Source organism: Chelonia mydas, chromosome 7 (genome assembly GCF_015237465.2).
Source record: "Chelonia mydas isolate rCheMyd1 chromosome 7, rCheMyd1.pri.v2, whole genome shotgun sequence".
Lineage (NCBI taxonomy): Eukaryota > Metazoa > Chordata > Testudines > Cheloniidae > Chelonia > Chelonia mydas.
The window spans coordinates 63,141,340-63,164,223 of NC_057853.1; the positions used below are offsets into that span (position 1 = coordinate 63,141,340).

The 22,884-nt window shown below is 39.7% G+C and overlaps 1 protein-coding gene across 41 annotated transcripts in view; it reads right to left on the reverse strand.

Annotated features, from left to right (window-relative positions):
• KCNMA1 (potassium calcium-activated channel subfamily M alpha 1) overlaps nt 1-22,884 on the reverse strand; it is an 835,052-nt gene that overhangs the window by 142,956 nt on the left and 669,212 nt on the right. For 21 of the 41 annotated variants that reach the window (XM_037904234.2, XM_043551022.1, XM_043551029.1 and 18 more), the window contains exons 16-17: nt 18,464-18,532; nt 6,304-6,315 (exon numbers count right to left, since the gene is read on the reverse strand). In XM_037904234.2, the coding sequence (XP_037760162.2) occupies nt 6,304-6,315; nt 18,464-18,532 (81 nt within the window). The remainder of the gene's footprint in view (nt 1-6,303; nt 6,316-18,463; nt 18,533-22,884) is intronic. The other 20 variants (XM_043551031.1, XM_043551030.1, XM_043551023.1 and 17 more) reach the window with 1 other exon arrangement.

Below are 22,884 nucleotides of genomic sequence, written 5' to 3' on the forward strand. Positions count from 1 at the left end.
CAGAAATTCCATCACATGGAATCATATTGACACCTGCAAGGCTGGAACCTTTAGAACTACCGCACAGACCTCTGCTACTCAAGCTAACAGAGAAACTGACAGCAAACGTAAGTTGTCATCCACTAGAGGTGGATGAGACACACACTTTGCCAGTGGTTGGGTTTCACAGATATTTGCTAACACAAAAAATGTTGAGACTCAGAAATCATGGGTTCTATTCCAGATTCTGGAGGGAAGTGTTCCCTTGTGGTCACAGACCTTTCTTCTCCTGTCCCACCCAAACCTGACCCATTCTGCCCACCCTCTCAAGCCTGTCCCTGTCCTATCTCTTCCTCACAGCTCGTCTTAGTTTTGCCCTTAACTCCTCATCCTAGCCGGTCCCAGTCTCCAACTCCCACACTCTTCATCTCAGTCACAGTCTGCTTGCCCAGCCAGCCCCACTCGTTCTTCCCCACTCCCAGCCTTCCCACCCAAGGTTCCTTATCCTAAACATCTCTCCTCCCTGCAACATCAAGTTCTTGGCCCCTCTGCATTTGAGTCAGGTTGCTTACTCCTCCATACTGCCAGGATGCCAGCAATGGGAGAGGGGGAGGGGGGCAATAAGAACACAAGAGTGACATTTTGCCTGCCCTCAGTACTGGTATCCAGTGTCAAAGAAGCCACAGAAGCCAAAAGAAGCAATTCAGGGAAAGTCCTACATAGCCCTGACAATCCTGGGATGGAGCACGCTCAGTGCAGATGGAATAATCTCAGAATTCAGCTGCCAAATGGTAACAAATCTCTACTGACCATGTGCAAATGGATTTTTCAAATGTTAATAAATCTGTGTGTTTTTTCAAAGAAAGAGTGAAAGGTATACCCCTGACACATTAGTAAACCCTATAACAAATATCAAGCCCTTGTTCCAAAGCATGGCGATGCTAGATGAAATGGCTGTAAAAATGTTTTTAATGAGCAAAAGAACATATTTTTTTCCTTAATCTCATTCTTGGAAATTGATCAGCCTGAGGCAGACACCCAGTATAGAAAATTTTCTCCCAAACAGTAAAAATTTATCAAGGTGACAAGCACCTGAAAACAGGGTCTTCTAATGGGAAGTTCCAGGGAAACTTAACTTTAGGTGGCCAGTTTCACCTTTAATATATATGTGTAATACTAACTCACACAAATTGATTTCATATCTGACAGAAGATCTTGTACTGCACTAGGTCATAACCACAAAATAAGGATTTGTGACTGTGTATGTGATGGGAATAAGAAGAAATCTGTCTTATCAGTGTTATTAACAATAAATAACAGCAGAGGCTCATGCACATTTGATTTTATTCTCACACTCTGACGTACAGGCAATACAAGCATCAGCTACTCACAAGCAAGTTCTACCCAGTTTGCATGGCTTATAAAAGCAACTAACAGAAGGTACTTCTGATGGGACTGCTATCTTCAAAAAGCTATCAAAACATAGCTCAGGCTAGTGATGCTAAGGATTGATTCAAGTAGGTAAGGGGTAAAAGATTTTTGAGAGACTTGGGAAAAAAAGAACCTGGGAACTTCACAATAACTTAATCATCATCACAGCGACATGTATCTGAATAACAAGCCCATGATAATACCAACTTTTTGAATTACTTTGTGTCTCAACAGAAGAGAAGATGGTGTGGTATAGTAATCTTGGGGCTCTAGAAGAGGAAGACTTCTACCAGAACTTCATCTAGTCTCAACATCTCCCTTAGGTATCCCTAGTCTTTTACACAGAGTGAATAGCAGTGAATGGAACAAACTATGAAATGCATTGTACGCCATGCACTGGAACAATGCTATGAAAAATGAACATCTCCTGATTTTTCCAAATATACACTGATATCGCAAAGTCATTTGATCATTTTTTAATCTAATACCAACCTATTAAATCAGACAAGGAACGTTATATAATTTTGAACTTTTAAAGAGAGAATCGAATTTCCCTATTTTATTATATTTCCAGGTTAGGTTAGCTTCAGCTCTAATGAAGAAGCAGCTAGCTAGAACACTTCTGATATGTAGCTTCTTTGGCAGACCTCACTTTCAGGAGTATATTCCTCTGGCATAGGGAATCTCAATTTTTTTCACAACATGGACCACATCTCAATACAAAGATTCTCTCATGGACAACCTGCCCTACCATTCATAAACGTGTGGGTCATGTAGCAGCTGTTGTTGGATCTTTACATAGAAAACAAATATTAGAAAAATATTTAATGTATTTTTAGCTGCGGTTTAATGCAATTTAGCCATCGAAAATAGGGAGAAGGAGGCAGTACCATGTGACCAGTCAATTCTCCATGGACCACAAGCAATTTCTCTGTGGCCCACAGACCATAGTTTGAAAACTTTTGCTCTAGTATAATCTGGGTCACTTTGAATAACCTGCATTTTAATACAGCCAAATGCAAGGTCATAAATCTAGCAACAGAGAATGTAGGTCACATTTACAAGATGAGGAAGTATATCCTTGAACGCAGTGACTCTCTAAAGGATTTAGAGTCATGACAGGAACTCCCAGTGTGATGCAGTAGTTAAGAGGGCTAGAACAATACTTGGATATACAAGCAGGAGACTATCAAGGAGGGAAATGGATAGGGTAGTGAGAATATTACTGGAATACCGTGTACTGTTCAGTCTATTTAGTTTTTCCAAGAGAAGGTTAAGACATGACTTGGTTGTGGTCTACAAGTACCTACATGAGAAGGAGATATCTGAGAGTAGCTTCTGGGGTGTTATATTGAGAACCACACAGTTTCTGTTTTGGTGTTTTAAATGTACAAACCATCCACTGCCAGTATCTAAGTAGAAACTCACCAGAAAATATCCTAATAGCTCACAGTCACAGTAACAGACCATGAGCCATGCATATATTACCTCTCACTTTACGTGGATAGGACTGGTTACACAGTGTGTCAATACAGTGATTTGCATAAAATATTAAATACAGTATGTTTGCATGATATTGTTTCTTGTATAAATGCCTTCTCTACAGGTATCAAAATCTAGTACTGCTTTTATAACTATCTGTGAGACTTTCTTGGGGTGCTCATCTTTACTACTGTCACATTGTCTGATGTCTACGCCAGGCATGGGATGGCCTGAATTTCAGTTTACAAATTATCATTGTGAAAAAGTGACCAGCCACTTTTTGGTGAGAATAGTTTCTTTCAATTACTTGACTTGGTAGAAAGCTTACTATGAGATAATTTTTTGTTATGCTATTAGAATATATTAAAAAACCCTCTTTCACACATTTGAGAAGGAAGAGAAAACTTTTTCTATCTTCCCATACTGTCCAGCTATCTTCAGTCTCACTCATAGAAAAAGTGAACCATAAGATTTGTTGTCTGCAGTTCTATTGAGTTCTATATATTAGTTTGCATATAGTTATTGAAAATGAATTTATGAAAAAGAATGTGTTATAGTGCATTCATTTGTTGGCCTTTTGCCCAAGTGAAACCTCTGCTCAGATCACAAATGAACAGAAGTTTGGGTCCCTAGCCTGGGCAATGGTTCCATATCACAAAGCTACCTCCAAGTCTGGTGTGACTGTCAGATTTGTTCAGGAAAGACCTCAAACTCCATTACCAGGGATGACACAGGACAGGAATTAGTTTAAGATGCATTGGAAGATGGAAACCAGGATGGAAATAGCAGAGAAGACAGCAGATCAAGGCAAGGCACCTTTACAGGAACCTTGTGTGGAGCCCCAAGACTGGAAGACAAAGGGATGATGTAGGTCAGGATGGAGGTGTATTGGTAGAGCTTTGTTGGGAAACTCCCACAGCATGAGCCAAACTATGTCTCATTCTACAGTGTTATTAGCACTTTATGTTTTACTTTCATTAGGATAAATTTGCAAAAGCACTAAGTAACTTAGAAGCTTTGGAAAATGGGATTTATTCTTCTAAGTGACTTATGCACTTCTGAAAATTCAATCCCGAATTGCTGATATCTAACCTCACAGTGTAACATGTAATATGTACACATAAATAAATAACACAACACTTGTGGAGATCCATGCCAAGGGACCTGTTCTGACCCAGCGATATTCCTCTTCATATTTTTCAGATACGCTCCTAACTGCCATTGATCCCAGTCTAAAAATATGGGTCCATTTTTTAACTCAATGAAGCAAAAATGGCAAACTTTGAACTAAATCAATGACAAAAGGCCATGACAACTCTGGTTTAAACCTTGTGGTAGATGTACTGTACCATTCCCCATGCAACTAAAATAGTAACTCTAATATATTCATCAGTCACATATTATAATAGTCATATTATAATACTCATATTAACTGAAACGAGATAATGGGATGTTATTGACTATAGCTATCACACATATAAACACAGCTACCATTTTATACTGGTTCATGCTGTGCCCAGATGAAATGCACAATATTAGTGCAATGGCCTCCTTAATTGTGCCATGTCATGAAAACAACTATAAATTATAGATTTAATTTGAACCATTATGGCTTTTCAGAATATATTTTGAAAGCACGTGTGAGGGTAGGTGCACAAACCAGCGCGTGGGATCTGTGTGAATACCAGCTGCACACCGCTTGTAACTCATAGGCATTGCTTCTTTCTTCTGGGCTCTATGACTGACATGAGTACAAATTCCATATAGCTATACATAGAAAATTCTATTATGACACTAAAAAGGATACAAGGCAAAAGACACATTGCAACATTACATGCTACAGTATATGAAAGCTTAGCTACTACAAGCAAACAGAATCACAAAATGTTGCTCCCAGGAATTAAGTTCTTAATGACTACTAAGTGTGCCATGCGTGCATAAGGTACTTTACCAGGGATGTGCTAGCACTAACTAGTTCAATAATTGCACTGAAATGAATACACTGGAAAATAGTTCAATTAGTGTTTTTGGTTTAAGATGTGAATCAACTAGGAATACAATGGAAATAAATGAATTCAGCAGCATAATGCATTTTATTCTGGGAGCAAGCAGCTGCACTTCGTACCACACTTTTTCACACTGCTCAACATGCCAGAATCAGCATGCCTTCACCACAAGGTAAATACACTCAAAAGCAAGAAACCAAGTAGAGGTGCAACAACTGCAGATCCTTGAAGATGCTGTGTTGCAGTAACTTCTCTGCAGTTGGATCATATCAATATGCCAAACTGACAGGAAGCCACCTCTCTTTTCACACATCGACTCAAAAAGCCCAGTAGTGTAAGACTATAAAGAAAATAAGCACAACACACAGAACACACACGACAGAACAAATGCGGAAATTAAGGTTGGAGTATGTGATTAAGTAGGAAACTGAAATATGTCTTGACAATGAGAAGTCTCCAAAGAACACCACAAAGAGTCAGACTGTGATAAGTTGTTAAAAAATAGGGATGTGGTAGGACCCGCCCTGTTTATTTCTTTCAAACCAAAAACAACAAAATGGAATGTAGGCTAGAGATGAGGCCTGTAACGTGGTTATTAAAAGAATATGCAAAACATGCCAACACAAAGAAAAAACAAACAAAGCAAACTCTTTCATTTGAGTTGTTTCAATAAAAGCTCATGTAACAAAATGAATAGGAACATACAGCATAAACTACCTCTAGGTACTTCACTGGAACAGTACGGTAACTTTAATGAGTACTGTATTAGAATTAATCTGGATCAGCAATGCAAAAAAATCAGGCATTTGGTCATTGTTAATGGGAGGCAAAACTACAAGAGCACAAAGTATTGTATTGTAAAAACTTGTATTTTACAGAAAGACTCTGTGGGAAGAGAGGCTATTAATAAGGTTGTAAATATGGAGATAAAATGGCAGCACACAGACTGGTAGACACAGAGGACATGTCACAATACAAAACAAATTAACAAAAAGAAAAAAAAAGGACGGTGAACAGCAGACCGAGTTTGATTTCCAAATGTAATAATTGGATACATCAATGGTTCCACGACAAAATAAAAGTCTAACGCTTATATTTAATTTTATAATTCCTGCAAAGAAGTTAGTGCATGAGTCACAAGAACCAATAAAGAAACAAAATGATTCTATTTCTCTCCTCTTTGAAATTGGGGGCTCATATATAAATATGCATATATATATATATATATACACACACACATAGACACATGAATATATATATATATATATATATATATGTACATATATAGAGAGAAAGATAGACAAAGGTGTTATCTTCCTGAGTTCTTGGCAAGGAATTAGTCCTGAAGTTAGAAGGAGTGAAGGTAGGGTTGAGGTTGGAAGGAAAGGTAACGAAGAGGGCATACCGCTTTCGGCTTCTGCAAACGACAAGAAAAAAATTGCAAATCAAACACTTCGATAAGAAATCAACTGACAAGAAAACAAAAGCAAAAAAACCCTTTATTGAAAATTCTTCAATGACCATAACATTAAAAAAAGGTTTTTCTGCTGAGAATGAGGACAAATAAATGGAGAGACAAAGAGAATATTTAACAGAGGAGTAAAACATAGGGTGCATGAGGGAAGAATGTTGGTTAGGCCTTCATTCTTGCTTACTCTTGCAGGAAGAAAAAAAAAAAGGGGGGGGGGGGACTCCAAATGGCATTGAGAGATTAGGATGGGGATTCTGTGTGTGTCTTTGCAATTTGCACTGATGTGGTTTCTGAATATTCAATAACTTTTTTTCTGTCATGATCTCAGACAGATTCTCTACATGCCCCTTTGGACTAATTTTTTTTAACACATGAGATGATGCGTTTCTGCAACTGGTTAGAGAAATAGTATTTCAGAAATAAACCTTGGGGCTACATCATAGAAACAACAGTAAATCTAAAGAAGTGTTTCTCAAGCATGTTAACACCAAACGTATCCAGGATTATTTGCCCAAGAGTAGAATACGTTATTTCAAATACACTAGCAGCTAACTCAGATTTAGTGGAATCAGCTAGAGTGCACCTCTAGGGAATTCCATTTACTTACGTAAGATTCTGCACAGGTGCACGGATCTATGGTAGTGGATTTCAAATCAGGATCAAATTTTTAAATTGAGCAATCTCTTAATATATTACAGTTAGGTTCAGTTTTTATGTGACTTTTCAAATTCCATAAGGTAAAATATAATTATGCATTAGATTTATTATGAAGAATTTGTAAGAAGCATAAAATATGGTCTATATAGTTTCACCATTTTTGTTTCATAAATTATATTTTATATTCACCATGTGTATATGGCTGTATTATTTATAGTTGGATTTGCATAAACTATTGGGTTTCTTTTTTTTTTTTTTTTAAGAAAAGCCTTTTTAAAGATCTTCATTTAAAAAAGAGAATTTAATCATATTCTTCATGAAATAAAATACATCTTTAAATTTCAGTGTGAAAAAATAAGAAACAAAGGTAAAAAAGGATCATGAAATATGTACACAGCAAATGATTGCTTAGGGAAATGGATGTTTACACTATGGCTGAAATTGTGGCTGTACTGAAGTCAATGGGAGCTTTGCTGTTGATTACAGTGGGGCCAGGATTTCACTATGTGTCTCTTAAAACTGCTTACAGTAGTATGTCTCATCCTATGGTTCTTGCACAGGAAAACTATCACTGACTTCAAAGGGAGTTTTTCTGTGCAACCATAGGAACAGGTATATAATTTGCTTATAAAAACAGATAAATAACATGTATTATTAAAAATAATAATGGAAATCAGGGACAAAAAATGTTGTCATCTGGTTTGTTGTGCCGGACTAGTACACAAAGAGAGCTTCCAGTCACTGCACAGAGTGAGTAATTCTTTGACATGGGTCCCTGTGTGTGCTCCACTTCAGGTGTGCATGCGCCCGTGCACCTTTAAGCAGAGATTTTTGGTAGCAGTACCCGTTTGGCCTGCATATGAGCCCCGCACATCCTTGTACCCTGTAACGAGGCTATATAAGGCCGCATGAGTGAACTGCCCTCATTTCCTTCTCTACTGCAAAGTCCCACAGAGGTAGCTCCGAAGCAGAGGGGAAGGAGGGTGGGTAGTGGAGCAGCCACAGGGACACAAATCTCAAAGAACTCGTGTTACTACACAAGCTGTGTAAATTCTTCTTCTCCTTCAAGTAGCATGCCTGTGAGTGCTCCACTTCAGGTGACTCCCTAGCACAGGGGTGGCCAACCTATGGCTCCGGAGCCACATGCGGCTCTTCAGAAGTTAATATGCGGCTCCTTGTATAGGCATCGACTCCAGGGCTGGAGCTACAGGCGCCAACTTTCCAATGTGCCAGGGGGTGCTCACTGCTCAACCCCGGCTCTGCTACAGGCCCTGCCCCCACTCCACCCCTTCCCCTGAGCCTGCCGTGCCCTTGCTCCTTTCCCCTCCCTCCCAGAGCCTCCTGCACGCGATGAAACAGCTGATCGGGAGGTGTGGGGAGGGAGTGGGAGGGAGGGGGAGGCACTAAAATCAGCGGGGCTGCCGGTGGGTGAGAAGTGCTGGAAGCGGGGAAGGGGGTGGGAGCTGATGGGGGTCTGCTGACGTATTACTGTGGCACTTTGGCAATGTACATTGGTAAATTCTGGCTCCTTCTCAGGCTCAGGTTGGCCACCCCGCCCTAGCAGTAACCCCTTAAGGAGGTGGGAGTTTTGGAACAGAGTCCATTGGTGAAGAAGGAATTGCGTGACCTACTGCAGCATCTGATCTTGCAGTGTGAACCAAGACACAATGGGCAGAAAACATATGCACCAATGTCCACATTGCAGCCTTGCAGATTTCAGCAACTGGAATGTCTTTGAGTGGACTGCCAACATAGACTATGATCTAGTAGAGCACACAGTCTCTTGTAGGGGAGGCAGAACCTCAGCAAAACAATAAGAGGCAATAATGCATATAGAAATCCGTACAGAAAATCAATGAGTGGAAACAGAGGCTCCCCCTTGACCCATCTGCAATAGAAACAAAGAGTCTATGGGTCTTCTTGAATGGCATAGTTCTGTTGAAGTAAAAGGCTAATGCCCTCTTAACATCTAATGTATGGAAGATAGACTCCTGGGTAGGCCAATGTGGCTTCGGGAAAAAACAAAACAAAACAAAAGGTGACTAGTTTGGTTAATGTGAAACTCAGCAGAAACCTTAGGTAAAACTTTGGATGGAGTCCTAACGATAGCTTCCCCCTGGAGAACACAGTAAACGGAGGGCCTGCAATTAAAGCCCCCATCTCTGCAAACCTTCAAGCAGAAGTGATGGCCACCAAAAAGGCCAACTCCATAGACAGATGTAATAGTGAGCACGTAGCCAGTGGCTCAAAGGGCTGTTTCATGAGATGGTTAAGAACCAGGTTGAGATCCCAAAGCAGTGTCGGGGCTGTAATCTGCAGAAAAAGACTCAAAGACTTTCAGGAATCTTGCTCTGCTCAGCTGACCGAATATTAAGAAACCGACTACTGGCACATGGAAAGCTGTTATTGCCACTAAATGAATTTGGATGGAACCCCAGAAAGACCTCAAATTTTCACTTCCAACAGGTAATTCAAGATTGTGGAACAAAATGACTAGATAGGTGAAAGATGGCACCAGATGCACCAAAGATTATATCTTCTCCCTTTCTGAAGATAAGTGAGTCTGGTAAACCCCTTTCTGCTATTTAAAAGTACATTTTGTACTTCCGATGAACAGGTGGCCTCTCGTGGAAAACCACTGAGGAACCATGTTTGTAGTTGCAGAATGTTCAGATTGGGATGAAGCGTCTGACCTGCATCCTGAGACAATAGTCGAGGTTTGATTGGGAGCCACCATGCAGGGCAAGAGGTGAGTTTAATGAGGTAAGAAACCAAACTTGTCTTTGCCAAGTTTGCACAATCAAAATGATCTTGGCTTGGTCCTACTTGATCTTGATGAGGACCTTCAGTGGCAATGGAGTTGGAGGATATGCATAAAAAAGGCTTTTTGTCCATGTAATAAGGAGAATGTCTCCTAGAGATTGGGGATCAAGTGCCTCTCTGCAACAGAATTTCTTGTACTGTGTGTTGGCTGCCATGACAAAAAGGTCAACCTGTGGACATTCTCAAGCTAGGATTTTTTTTTGAAGACTCAAGAATCCAACTCCCATTTGTAATTTAGGGAGAAATGTCTGCTAAGGTCCTCTGCCATGTTGTTTTGTGTTTCCGGAAGGTAAGAAGCCGAGATGATTATCTGATTGGCTATGCACCAGTTCCAGCTTTATCGCTTCAGTTCAGTGTCGGGGGAGCACACACCCCGCTGATGACTGATATAATACATGAAAGCTACATTGTCTGTCATGACCTTCATGGACTTGTTTTTGAGTAGGGGAAGAAAGTGAAGGCAAGCAGTTCTGACCACTTTTAACTCCAATGTATTGATGAGTAAGCATTGTTCCTGTCATGACCATTTCCATTGGTCTATGTAAGGACCTAAATGTGCTCCCCATCCCAAGAGGGAAGCATCTGATGTTAACACAATGATAGGGGGATTCTGATTGAACAGGATTCCTGCACAAACCTTGGAAAGATTCTGCCACCAGGTGTCTGACTGAAGGAGCCAGCTGGATACAGATATTTGTTTGTTCAGACTGTGTTTGTTGGGTACATAAAGTGTTCTATGCCTCTCCAGGAGACATCAAGGATGCAACTTGTGTCACAAAAATGCAAGCTGCAATGTGTCCCAGCAGTTGCAGATATGTCCTTGCTGAAACTTGAAGGCTCAGCTGCACTCTTTAGATAAGGTCCTTTAGAGCAAGGAACTTGTCGAGAGGGAGATAAATTCTGCCCATTATCAAATCTAAAAATTCTCCTATAAAGAGAATTTGCTGTGTAAGGTCAAAATTGATGTCTCAAGATTTATCTGCAGGCCTAGACTTTGGAATAGTAAAGTTGTTGTTTGAACTGTCAACCAAGCCTCCTGATATCATTGTCCCTCGAGGAGCCAGTTGTTGAGGTAGGGAAAGACTTATTCCTAGATGATGGAGGTAGGCAGCTACGACCACCGTGATCTTTGAGAACACCCTTTGGGGTGGAAGACAGGCCAAAGGGTAGGGCCCGATACTGGTAATAATTGTGACTGTGAAATGAAGAAATCTTTTTTGAGTGGGATTAATCGTTATGTGGAAATAAGCGTCTTTGAAGTTGAGGGTCACAAATCAGTCCCCAAATTCCAGCGAGGGAATTATAGCTACTAGGGACACCATTCTGAATTTCAGATGTCTGACATGCTTGTTCAATGGTCTGAGATCTAGTATCAGCCTCCAATCCCTGTTCTTCTTAGGTATCAGAAAATATATTGAATGAAACCTTTTATCCTGTGTTGAAGTGCAACTGGTTCTATGTCTCCTAGACTTAGGAGCAATGAGATCTCCTTTGTCAGTAATTGATCGTAAGAGGGGTCCATGAAGAGGGACAGGGAAGGGGTGTGGGAGGAGGGATTAAGGTAAATTGGATAGTATAACCCAATGTAATGGCCTCCAATACCCATTTGTTCATCGTTATAGCCTCCCATAGTCAATGGAGTAGAGAGAGGCAGAGCACCTGAGAAATTCTGGTCAGTGGGTGGTTTAGACTCTTGACCAAACCATCAAAATTGGCATATGGATGATGTTGATGGGATTAAACAGTCAATGTAGTTGTAGGCGGCTTCTTTGAAAATATCAGTGTCTTAGCTAGTGGTTATAGTGGCCTATGGAAGGTGGAAAAATCGAACAGTGTGAGGTCTCTGTGCTGACTGAGATCTGCTAAATTTTCTCTTATTTTCAGGTGTGTATATCCCCAAAGACCTAAAGTGTGGCCCTAAAGTCCTTTAGGTATGAAGCGAGTCATCTGTGGAGTCTGCAAAGAGCTTGTGGCCATTGAAAGGTAAACCTTCCACTATAGATTGTACTTCCCACAGGAATCTAGACAACTGAAACCAGGAAGCTTGTCTTATCACTACTGCTGCGAAAATAGATCCAGCTGTAGGGTCCATTGTATCAAGTGAAGCCTGCAGTGATATTTTTGCAAAGAGCGGACACATCCTTTATCATGCTGCTCAAACTGTTCTCAGTGTTCCTGTGGCAAATGGTCAGGTAGTTCAGATAGTCAGATTTTGACCTCAGCACCTGGTGGTTCGGTAGCCTGAACTGTGAGGTTGCTGATAAGTAGCTTTTACAACCAAAAAGGTCTAGACATTTCTGGCCCTTATCATAAAAGGGCCCACTTGGGCTTTTGGGGTATATTGTCTGCCCCTTTCATTGACTGTGTCCACTACCAGAGAATTTGGTACTGGGCAAGAAAATAAAAATTCAGAATCCCTGGTCAGAAAGTAGTATTTTTTTTATCAGCCCACTTGCATGGGTGGGGGGCATTGCTGGAGTTTTGGCTGGCTCAGAAAGGGCTTCATTAATTGGCAGTGATGCCTGTGCTGCGGTAGAACTGTGCTATATGTCCAAAAGCCTGTGCTGGGAACCCTGGACTTCTTCCAGGGGAATTTGCAGGGTGTCAGCAACCTGTTTTCATCAGGTCCTGGAATTGCCTAAAGTCTTTCGGCTAATGAAGGCAGTTGTGGCATTACTGCCTCATCAGGTGATGACAAAGAAATATTTGTGAGGGGCGGGGGGGAACTCCTTCTCTGCCCTTGCCTCTTGCTCCTTCAAGGTCTCCTTTGGCTCAGAGTGGAGAGGATGGATGGGTAGTATCCAGGAACAAGGGATTCTGTGTTCCTGGGAATCATGGTCCCTTGAAATAGCTGGTGGTACATTGCCCGAGGATCCCAGTGTGACACTGGCAAACCAGGTGCCAGCTCTTGTCAAGGACTGAAATTCATTGCTGTAAACCACTCTTTTCGCCTGTGTGTCAGTATGGATACTGAACTTATAACATTATGTTTAGTGTTTAGATTTTATGAAATGCTTGTAAATTGCTGCATGCATTAATCTCATTTATAATATCTTTAACACATGATTTAAGTTTTTGCTTTATAACTGTAAAAAATGGTTGCCCTGAAACCATCGATCTGTCAGATGAGATTGTCTCCTGCTGATTAAAAAGGCCATCAAAACTAAATGGGCCATTGTGGGACATCATGATACAAAGACTTTGTTAATTGCCCCTTCACACCCATGTAGAGGTCTACATGGAAAAAGGCTCATCCCATCAGCTTTGATTCTGGAAGGAGGACATAAAGATAGTGAACAAGAAAATTTTTCATCTCTTTTGCTTTTTGAACTTTGACAGGGCTGGAGCTATGAAACAGAAGCAGAGACCCCCAGAGTGAACCTGGATTAGCCCTAAAAGACATTCAGTGCTGACAGATTGCTACAATTCTGTAAGCTTTTCGAACCACAGACTGTAACTCATTTGTGTATATTTGTTTGTCTGCTTTAACCTGTATTTCTTTTTCCTAATTAATAAATCGTTAGTTAGTTTACTATAGGATTGGCTACAAGCATTGTCTGATGTCAGATCTGATGTACAAATTGACTTGAGGTAAGTGACTGCTCTCTTGGGAATGGAAGCCACCTGAATCTTTAGTGATCTTTGGTATATAGCAACCAACTATTACAAAGTCTAGCTTGCCTCAGTTGCAAGATAGTCCTCCTGGGCATTTCAGTCTATTTGTGATTCCATGATAGGACTATTATAGCGCTTCAGTTCACATTTGTTACCGGGTTGGGGATATTGAATTATAGAACATACGAACAGTTTGGGGTATCTGCCCTGTTTCTGACAGTCTCTCCATGGGTTGGCACTTATGGTCGTGAACCACTTTAGACAGCCTGCCACTCAGTAAGGCCAGTCAGGGGAACCAAAAGCCATGGTGGGGGAAGATATCCAACAATGGTCATCCCAAATATTTGTAGGCAGGGGTCTGATATCCTGCTTTGTTGCATCTGCATCAGGGAATAATGTCTTCTGAAATAAAGTGGAGAGCCCTGAACTGAAAGTTCAGAGTCTGAGTCAGAATGCTCCTCCACATATTGTATGAGAGGTGGCAACCCCTCTTCATGGATAGTAGAAGTTAGGAAAGATGTAGGTCTCACAGAAACATGAGCAGTCAGTGACTCAGCAGACCTCAGTACGGAGAGGTGTCCAGAAATCACAAGGAGTGGAGACTCAGGCTCATTCGGGTACCAGAATGTCTGTGATACCAGGAGCACAACAGAACTTGATACAGGCACTGATGACATTCTAGATGCCATTGTCCAAGGCATTGATGTGAGTACCAAGGAGATGGTGGATTCCACTGAAGCCATTTTCTTGGTAATAGTAGTCTTTGGTGCTGAGGCCTTTACCGCTGTAGTATGGGACTTAGTTGAAGTGCTTCATGGTACCTGAAGTGCTCAGAGCCTCACAAGCAGCCATCTCAGGGCCTCCAGTGACTGAATCTTCTTCAAGGAGGAACTTGCTGTTTTTCTCCTCTTATCCCCTCCTTCATGTTAGAGTGGGAAACTCTTGGTACCACCAGTGCAGTTGTTGGTACCTCGCTCATAGAGCTTGTCAGAGACCAGGGTTTTGATGCCATCTTCACCTTGGAAGCTCTCAGTGACTGTAATCTCAATGTCGACAGGGCACTAACAGCTTGTACAGGTGGGTTTTCTGCATCTGGTCAGAAGCCAGTCTTAAAGTTAGCTCCATTATTAAGAGCCTATACTTTATTTCCCTGTTTTTTGGGACCTTTCCTTAAAAGAAGTGTAGATCTTGTACTTGCTGGGAATATGGGCATCTCTCAAACAACAAATGCACTGGGAGTACCCGTCACTGATGGGGATTACTTCTTGACAAGAGAGGCACCTTTTAAACCCCAGGGAGATCAACACCCCAGACAGAAGAAGAAATTTTAGGGCCCCTCAATAGAGGGGAAAAACAAACAAACAAAAATATGTATATATATTTTTTTTAAAGAAAAGAGAAAAACAAATGCGAACAAACGTTCCAACATCTATAAGATACTAAACCTACTACTACTAAGAACTATTAATGTTAAGAATACTAATAAAACAGGAAACAGGTGCACACTAAATTCTGTCTGTGCCTGAAGGAGGTTTAAAAGAAACAGAGTGTGGTTTGCCTGTGAAGCCCTATATAGCCTCGGTATGGGGCACAAGTGTGTGTAGGATGTATGCATGGGCTGAACAGGCACTGCTACCAAAAATTTCTGATAAAATTTCAGGGGTACATGCACACCTGAAGTGGAGCACCCACAGGGACGCTACTCAAAGAAGTAACCTTTCACTGGCCCTGAAAAAATTGGTACTGGAGCTTCAAAATGTTTCCAGACTCAGGAACATCATGCTATACTGGTTGTCGAAGCAAGGGCATCTAGTTAAAGATTTTTTTCTCTGAACATTTTTGTTGCCATCGAATGTGAACTATGGAGAACCTCTTAAAAGTTTCACAAAACAAGGAGGAAAGTTAATATGTACACCTCCACTGTGGACCCCTTGCCCAAGAACTGTGAGAAGCTGGCTTCAAGTTCCATGGTATAGGCAGCTTCCCTATTCACATTGAAGAGGAACTACCAATTAAGGACCAGTTAAATGCTGAAGACATTAGAATTGGAGGAAAAGGTCTGATATTTTCACCACAATCAATAGCAACAAAAAATACTGATGAATAATGAATGCAATAAACTGACTCCCCATGCTTAAAATCCGGTTATTCTGATCACTGTCTTGCTTTCTAATCTCTCTGCTTCAGTTTGGGCATGACTCTAGGAGCCAATATTCTCAAGAAACCCTAAAAAGTAAGAAATGAATGGTTTCTACGATTACATTTCTGGTTAGATTAACATGTTCCACTTCAGCAATGCTCTTAAACACATGCTTAACTTTGAGATCCCATTAAAGTCAATGGGACTTCATCTGGTTTTAAAGCATAGCTTTCATTTAATTTATTACATTCATTATTTACTGGTATTTTTAAGCACATTCTTAAATACTCTGGTTAACTGGGGCCAAAGTATATGGTAGAAATGCAGGACGGCATCAGAAGTATGTGATACTGAGGTCCAGGATCACGTGAACAAGCAGAACTATAAATTAAGGTTACATGTCACTGGGAAGTGGTTATTCCAAGCTTTCTAATGAAATGAAAATATTCTAGTTATGGTGGTTCACAAGGTAATTATTCTTAAAACAGTTCATCAGACCAACAGTACTATTTTGGCACTAGTTTAGCAGAGCAAAAGCTGGCCCTCCAACTAGTGGATTTCTCTACTGTTGGACGTTTACAACAAATACTGTGCTCTCACAGTCTCAAAACTGTTCACTCATCTTCACTAGTATTTTATTTTTTCCTACAAATTCTATTGTCCTCACTTTCTACCATATTTCTTTACTATGAACTTTTAACTTTTGTGACATTAGGTAATGAATATATATATATATATATATATAAGTGGATGCTCTATCATGCTGTGTTACTTTATTTGACTTTTCTATACCATCTTGTGAATAAGGACCATTCCAACTCCCACTGAAGTTGGTGGAAAGGCTCCCATTGACCTACATGGGAGATGGATGCTCTCCAAAATTACTGAAGAAAAACTACAATATCAACACTTATGTCACAGAATGAGAATGGAAGCAATGACAGCAAAGATTTGGGTATGAATTCTTATTGAGAAGCAGTATAAACCAAGAACTTCATGTAAATAGTTACCAATAATGTTTCTATTGTATTGTCCTTTCTAGTAATGGATGAAACTGATCAAACATAAAAACAATAAACTGTTCGCTTTACACCTGCTAATGCAGAATGAGGCTATTCATTGGAAGGTATCTATTTTAAGATAAGCCAATAGGAGTTGAAAACATTTCAAAATTCTGACTTAAAAGAAGGGTCCCCTTAATCTGCAGTGGTATTAGACAAAAAGAAAATCCAGCATCACATACACCATTTCACATATTACTTGTCAGAGGACTGTAAAAAAAAGAGGGATGTAAAATCAAACATTCAATGGGAGCTATATTTCAACTATCCACATAACAAGTGGAAACATTCGGACTGTCTTGGATGCCCCCTGACTTTTTTAATAGATTCTTTTTAATAAGAAAAATGGATATTTAGGGATGATTAAACATTCTTTAAACAAATAATTAAAAAATATAAAAACATGTCCAAAGTTGTGATACATGGTTTAAGAAGTGAACTGGTTGTTCAGGTGAAGATTAAGGCTATATCTACACTGTACCAATGCAGCTGTTGCCACTGTAAGATCTTTTGTGTAGTCGCTCTACGCCGACAGGAGAGGGCTTGCCCGTTGACATAATTAAACCACCCGCAACAAACGGTGGTAACTATGTTGGTGGGAGAAGCTCTCCTGCCATCATAATGCTGTGCACACTACCACCTATGCTGGCGAAACTTATGTCGCACAAGGGTGTGTTTTTTCACACTCTTGTGCAACATACATTCTGCCGACAGAAGTGGTAGCGTATATATGGTCTAAGGCTGTATAAACTCAACAACACGTCCATCCTAGGTTTAGGTGATCAGTTACCAAAAAGACATGATGACAGATTTCTACGTATGTTAACAGTTTTACTACAGAATGTTGTAATGGATTTGTCTACAGTATGTTGATAACATATTTCAGAAATAATTAATACAGTTTGTAAGTCCACAATTACTTTAAATCATGCCCTTTTAGAGCACACTGGTAACAGACCAGGAGGTTTTACCACCATCTCAAGTAACAATGAATGTGGTGTGAATGCACAGATGGAGGTATTGATAAATTAGAAAGAATTTTGACACCAATGCACATTAAGCTGGGACTCTTTTTAGCTCTCATACACAAAATAAAACAAATCTTTTTCTGTCTGTAAATTTTTGTTGTTAGCTATACAGATTTTTTCCTTCAATTTTTGGATGGAGGGTAAAATTAGCATATTTGGATTTTCTAACTAAAACAAATCCTTCCCAGCTCAATCATATTATTTATACACTCTCACACACATATATGATACATATCTATAGCTGTCGATTGTATGTATACTGTCCAAACCTTCCATGTTTATTCTAAAAGTAGCTTTCTCATCTCATTCATTTAAAACTGTGATGCAGAGAAATGCATGCAGTACAAAATACAGCGCATATTATCATGAGATTGTTGCAATCTTTTATTCCTGACACTCCAGTAAAATAAGCTACTTTTCTGATTAGAGCAGATTGGCTCCCTTGTGAGGTCAGCCAGGGCAAAAGAAAGGTGGAAGCCATTTGTTTCACTGATACCAAGTGACACTTATTAAAGTAAGTTGTACATAAAACTACCAGCCTTTCTTCCAACAAAGTATTTGACGTAACGTTAATTCAGGTGAAGAGAGGGAGAGAGGCAGAGCCTGCCAGTATTATGTGAACTGGTGTAAAGTGATGCCACATTAATTATGCTTTGAAATGCTTTCATGTGCATAAAAAGAGCTATGTTCATTCAGAAAAAAAAATGAAAAGACCAAATTGTCCATGGTGCATACTGAAAAGCTGTCAAATTTTGTAGTCATTAACGTACCTGCTTTCCCGTTTTTCTGACTTGTATTCTATGGCTATCATTAAGAGCTTTAGCTTTGCAAACACCAGTCTGCAGGAAGAAAAGAAGTCAAGATTCAGTACTTCTTCGTGATTATCATCCTATATCTAGTATTGGTCCAACATTTCAAAATTCTACACTTTGTGACTAAAAGACTTTCATGAGACTTTTTGCTAAAAACGTACAAAATTTCTCAACTGGCTATAGATATAGCACTTATCAAGACCTTTCCATTGTGAAGGTTAACAATAGTCGCCCTCATTCATATATCACTCTAGCAAGTTGACAGCACCAGCATCACTTTTAATTAACTAGTAAAGGGCACAATACTCAAAACCAAACACGTGCTTGTTTTGTATTGTGGATATCTAGGGCCAAGTTTTAAAATCTGTGTTGGAATTTAGCTATAGGACTCCTGTTGCCAGTACTGCACATTCATTAGATAATGTACTTTCCAGTATTAAAACCCTAAACACAGATGGATATACTAAAGTCAATATTTGCCAATTATTACCTCAGTTAGCAAAAGTATCTCCTATTTTAAATGTAGCGGGAAATGTGTGGAAAGGCAAATACTGACTTTTTAACAAACACCACTATAATTGTGAAAATCTGTGAAAGCCATTATTTATTAATACATTCCAGGAAGCACCACCTTTACACCAGTGTGTCCCCACTGAGTCCAACACCCAATCAACTATCTTCCTAAATGCAGTATCAGAATTATAAAATAAAACATACGGAAAACCAACTAAAATTCTTAGCTAGGAAGTATTTGCATTCCATTTTCATCACTCAAATCTAAATGAATACTAAGTTACATGCGTCCTTATGCTATTAACTTGTGGAATGAGATTCACATATTTTTCTTGGAGTGTTTCTTTTATGGGTTTATCCAGTTTAAAGAACTTTACCCTTTTACAATTATGTACTTAGGACTGTGTACAATGAATGTACCTAGTACACTATTCTTGTACAGTAATGTCGAAAACATGGACAGTATACTAAGTAAACTAAGTGGACAAGGTGCCAAGTACATAATCGTAAAAGAACAGAGTTCTTTAGACTCCCACAAATCAAACCTCCAAGCAGAAAGATGCAACATGAGGGGAGGCTACTAGACACTACATTACAGAGCCAGATTTTCCTGTCCGTACTGCTTAAGCTGCATAAAGTGAACCACAAGCAGAGAGAAAATTGCAGTAGTGAATTCCCCTTATATAGAGAGAATTTCTGACCAGCACAAAGCTGGTAGAGGTGGCTCTGCAGCTTCCTATGCTGGAAATCCCACTTCTCCCATTGTAAGTGAAGGGAACGTGTGTGTTGAGGTCGGAGAGCATGCCGGAGAAGCCATTCAAGAGCAAAGCTGTGCCCAATTCTCCACTGGTGTAAATTAAAACTGTGATTGGACCCCACCCCAGCCCACGAGCTTTAACTTATACAGGGGCTAGATAGTTGAGTCTGAGAGAGCTACAATTAGCTCCCTGTCAGCTGGAAAGTGGCATAGTGTAGTAGCATCGGTATACAGTTCACATTTACAGTACTTAATATTCAAATTAACTTGCATGGCTAAAAGCGTTTTTAAGTTGTAACAATAAATATTTTGTTACATGTACTTGCTTGTGCAATTCAACAACTGCCCAGGCAAATCTTACTGCCTGACCACTTCTGGAAACTGATAAGACTAACAAAGTATGTTGCTGGCTACAAAATAATGTCAGAAACAGAAAAATGCCATTTGTCACACAAAGATCTTATAGTAGCATAAAGTGCTGTAACAAGAAGTTAGATCACTTTCCCTCCCAATAACGATTACATAGAGGTCCACAAAATTTGACAATGACATTACAGGAAGCCTTAATCTCCCTTTTTTTACTGTGAGCATCATCTGTTAACTACAGGAGTTTGAACACAGATGTTCATGAACAAAGGCTCTTAAGAAGCTGAGTCCAACTGTTTCTACCTATCCAGAGGGAAATAAATTGTTCTTGCCACTAAATCAGCCCTTTTGACTGGTAAGGCTAGTAATTGGCATAAATTAGACATGGAAACCTGCTGTACTCTTTGTATATTAAAGTATTGGGATATGTATGGGTATGTGTGTATGTACAGATATCTCCTATTCCTAAGGCACCTATTACCACGGTATCTGAGCAGTGGAACACAAAGATGTAATCTTTGTGAGCTATTAATATACACAGAGTATTAACATATAAAAGGTATTTTATATAACAAACTATTGGGTGGGAAAGGGTTTTTCTTTTGGTATATCTTTTTTCTCAAAGCCAGCTCTGGCCATTTACATTTTCTACAAACTACTTTTGACTAAGAACCAGATCCTACCCTCAGAAAAAATGAGAGCATCTCCCATTTACTTTTTTCCAAAAATCCTGTCGCAGTTATCAAAAATATGTGCATTGAGATTTTATTTTCTTGTCTAACATTAATAACACATGAATAAAATTCCAATTGATAAACAGATTGACTGTAGTCTCTTAAATTAAATAAAGCATTTAGAAATGCTGGAATTATTTTGTATATATATTATTTTTTGTTGTTTGAAATTGATTGTACTCTGTGTGGATAATTCTGGATGTTAAAGTAGGTCTGATGACTGCTGCTTTCCCTTTTATCACTTAACACAGGCATTTCCAAATACTTTGTGTCCTTTAAGAGTCTGATAAACAGAAATTTCAAATGCTTCTTTCCTGCTGGATAAAGACATTGTCTGAAAATATTGTGAGTTCAGCAAGGCTCGTATAGTGGAGTGGAAATTACCACATTGCATACAATCCATGAAAAAAATACCACGGACAGCTTATTAAATGCAGGGTCAGCAGCCCACTACTTTATACTGACAGGGAATATGGGACTTTTCTGCCTTCCTCTGAAGCAATGAACTGAGATCAGACATTCCGATTAGGGGCTCAAACCCGTACAGTGTAGTGCATTCTAGCTAGATCCAGCAAGGCACTTAAGCAGGTACTTCAAGCATGTAAGTAGATCCATTGACTTCATGGAACTAATCATATGCTTAAAGGTAAGTACTTGCTTAGGTAATTTATTGGCTCACACCAGAGTTCTCAGCACTGTGAAAACAGATCTATGTGAGCACATCCCATATATTTCCAGTAAATGCAGAGGGTGGTAGATTTCTAGATTTCTGTGCTTCAATATGTGAGAAATACTGTGCAGTGTATAATTAACTATATCTTTGTTATTAATATCAAGCCAAATTATATGCCCTCCCTTCCACTTGTGAGTGGGAAGGGTCATAAGCAGCAGAACCTCCCTAAGTTCTGCTGCAAGAGAGCAGGAAATGAAGAGGCCCTGTGACAGGGGCACTCACTTTCTCACCTATGGCAATGAGAAGGGAAATTTTGCAGGCGGAGTGAGGCAGGGGCATGGCCAATGAATGACTATGTGGAGCCACTTGTCAAAATCCACAATGCCAGGGCAGTGCAGGGACACAAACGCTACTGCATCACTGAGGTTACAGTAATGGCCATGGAGCAGCTCCGCTGTTGTTTTGCAGCTTACCCCCCTCCACTCCACCCAAAAAAAGGTAAGGGGGACAAGAGAGGGATTCCATTACCTCAATAATTTTTAATCATGAATCATCACATTGTCACAAATTTGTTCACAAACATACATTACTGAAGTCTAAATGGGAAAAGTGGTTAAACTGAGAATTATAAGAGGCAAAACAGAAATTTCCATGTATCCTGACAAGAGGTGAGGGGAAAACAAAAAAATCCAAACAAGGGACATACCATGAGGTGGATCAAGAAATATGTAAGCCTATCTGTATTGACCGGTAGTCATACAGAAGTCCTAAGACCTGATTCCCATGCATTTTACACCAGTGTAAATCAGTAGCAGTGCCGCCGGAGTTACACCAAGGTAAATGAGAGGTGAATCAGTCTACTGGGGAGTTCAATGTAATCTATTATACAGACCTTAGTTAATGGGGCATTAACAGTTCCATGTCAAATTAGAATTTTAACTACAGTCTCAGCTGTGAGAGACACAGAGATGCCATATTTTCAAGGCACGTCTTCTGTCCTAATCCCTTCTGACCAATAAAATGAAACACAATTAGCTTTTATATTTTGCAAGTGATGAATGGCTGATTGAAAAAAAAATACCCATTGACAGAGTCAGTGCATGGAAAATGTTGTTCGTGTTCACAGCCAAAGCATGGAAGTATGAAGCTTTTCATTTCCACAGCCTGAATCCAATAGATGATTTGGAGATAAATTATCTGAAATTGGTCAAAATATTTTACTACAAACAAAGTTGAATGGCTTAGCACAGAAACATTTTTAACGTAATTTAGCCCTTCAGTTAATACTTTCCCTGATGTCTTGGGAGATAATACATAAATTCTCATTCCTTTCATG